Source organism: Gossypium raimondii, chromosome 10 (genome assembly GCF_025698545.1).
Source record: "Gossypium raimondii isolate GPD5lz chromosome 10, ASM2569854v1, whole genome shotgun sequence".
Classification (NCBI taxonomy): Eukaryota; Viridiplantae; Streptophyta; class Magnoliopsida; order Malvales; family Malvaceae; genus Gossypium; species Gossypium raimondii.
Genome location: NC_068574.1, coordinates 26,785,196 through 26,788,000, shown reverse-complemented (window position 1 = coordinate 26,788,000; position 2,805 = coordinate 26,785,196). Strand labels below are relative to the sequence as shown.

General features: G+C 35.0%; 1 protein-coding gene across 1 annotated transcript; it reads right to left on the bottom strand.

Annotated features, from left to right (window-relative positions):
• Positions 1–267: 267 nt before the first annotated feature.
• On the bottom strand, positions 268–1,692 carry LOC105775387 (serine/threonine-protein kinase BLUS1). The gene has a single exon (XM_012597906.2). It carries the CDS (start codon positions 1,690–1,692, stop codon positions 268–270), a length of 1,425 nt encoding a protein of 474 aa, XP_012453360.2.
• Between the last annotated feature and the right edge of the window lie 1,113 nt (positions 1,693–2,805).

Below are 2,805 nucleotides of genomic sequence, written 5' to 3'. Positions count from 1 at the left end.
GTGCCGAGATATAACAATAATAATCAAGGAAAATATTTGATATGTACTTGTTTATCAAACTGAGCGTCTTCTTCAATTCATCTCTATTTATTTATTTATTTGGTAAGGAAGTAAAAGGGATCATATGAAACAACATTCACACAGAGTCTCAAAATTTTCCCATTAGATTCAATCACATTACTCGTATAATACCATCCGGAATCCAACAACAGTTTCTAGTAATAAGCAAGAAAACAGACTGAAAATGAGACCACAAATCCAATACTTTCAGTTGTTGTCATCAGTAGTAGTGTTTGATGTAGCAGAAATATGCATTTTGAGCTTCTCTAATTCCAATCTCAGCTTCTCATTCTCCAATCTCAGCTTCTCATTCTTTAACTCCAATCTCAGCCTCTCATTCTGTTGCAACAATGGATCTTCTTCATTGATCACTTGAATCAAATTCAAGTTATGTTCCCTTTCACGCTCTAACTCCAATCTCAGCCTCACATTCTCCTTCTCCAATTCATCTTCTCTGTCGATCATTTCAGCTCCAGGCTGGTTAATTATTTTATTCAACTTCTCCTTTTGATCATCCAAACTCGTCTTCAATGCCATCAGTTGGTTCACCATTGTTTCTGCATTAACTTCACTGCCACGGCCACCTGCAGCCGGTTGTTGTTCTTCACCATCATCGTCACATGGAATCACCGCTTGTGTTGACTCCACGGGGAATACAGGGTCATGCACCTCAAACTCCTCGTCTCCATTGCCGTTCCCTTCAATTATCGATGACATCCGATGGTTAACGAGCAGACCAGACGCCCAGTCCCCATTAGGATCACAATCCACACCTTTCTCAAGAATCTTGCTTGCTGCCCTAAACCTTTCTTCAACACTAGGCAATCCACGCAGCAAATTCTCCGCAAGAAACTTCGAAGTACCATTGCAACTCTCAAAGAAAGGATGTTTCAAAAGCTTATCTGCAGAGGGTCGGTTTGCAGGATCTTTATGGAGACAAGAAGCAGCCATGTCTTGAAAAGTTTCTGAAAACTTCTTGGTGGAGACAAGAGCAGTTATACCGAAATACCATATATCAGCTTTGAAACTATAGCCTTTATGTGAATGAATCACCTCTGGGGCCGTCCCATATTGAGACGAAAATGTCGAAGAACCTAATCTGTAAACCGAACTCGACGCATAGAACGATGACGAAACACCGAAATCCGCAAGCTTAACACGTCCGTTGTCGTCCAACAAGATGTTACTGGCCTTTATATCTCTATGCAAATACCCTTGGCTGTGAAGATAGGATAATGCAGTCAGGGTTTCTTTGAGAATAATGGCAATGCATTGCTCTTGTATGCCATTGGGGGAAGAAGATGAGGTGATGGACTCTAAAGAACCGCCGGACATAAAGGGCATAACCACCCAGATACGGTTACCGGCGGTGAAGGAACAATGAGGGTTGAGGATGTTGGGGTGGGAAAGAAGCGAGGAGGTGTTGGTTTCACGTCCGATAAGGTTGCGGAAACCGGCGTTGGACTGATCAAGATCGATGGATTTAATGGCAACAACATTTGAATTGATGGGAAGACATTGGGCTGTATAAACTTTAGAACAAACACCAGCACCGATTTCAGAAATGATGTTGTAAGAGTTGGAATCTAAAGGGAACTGAAGCTTGGGATGTTCTTCTTGTTCATACTCCATGAGCTTTCTTTCTTTGAGATTGGGTTTTGTGGGAGGATTCTTGAAAACTAACGATGAGGGAGAGAGAAGGGGTTTAAGGAAGCTTTTCTTGTGAGGTTTTCAAAGGAAAGAAGCCAACGGCGATTTATCTTTGAGATGATGCATGAAAATTTACAATTGCTCCATCCCAATATCTATAATCTATCTTCAATGCGAATTTAGAAAAAAATTAGAACCCACCAAAAATTCCTTTTATTTTTCAACATATTATTAACTCCATATTTAAAAATAATTTTAAAAAGTGAAAAAATATATTATAGTAGTTATATTAAAATAAAAGTTGTGATATTGTGAACTTATTTGAAGTTTTATTTTAATTTCAACATTAAATTGAATTTTGATTTGATATTAGGGATTAATTTGATTTTTATCTTTTAAGTGAGGGACTAATTGTGTAATTAACTTTTTATTTTAAACTTTAGTTAAATTAGTTTTATATGTTGATGGTTTATTATTATTATTATTATTATTATTATTATTATTATTATTATCATTTGTTATGAATATCTTATTAAGTGGATGTCCATCAAGAGCAAGATAAGTTTTAATGTATTTTAGATTTTAATAGTATTAGAAGTAGATTTATACTTCATTTATACTTCTTATGCCTATAAATAGAGACTTTGGAGAAACTTTGTAAATATTCCAATTGATCAATAAAATACTTTCTCTATTGCTTCCCATATTTTATTTGTTCTTTATTCTCTCTACCTTTCTTTATTTTATAACATGTTATCAGCACGATTCTCTTTAATTTTCTCCATAAGTCACAAAAATATCCCAAAAGTCACTGTTCTCGATTACCTCCTAAAGCTGCTACTATTTCAATTGAGGCTTGCGCAGTATGGGTAATTATTAGAGTCTTTAACCACCCAGGTACACATAAATCTCTAAAGTTTTTATGCCATTTTATGCAAAGAAATTTATATAATCTTTACGTGATATATTTTATCATTTGTTGATTGATTTTTGGTAAAATTATTTTATGAAAAATATTATTATTTTAAGGTTTCTTTTAAACTAAGATTCTTTTATTAAATTATAATATGGATGATATTTGGATGATTAAAATTT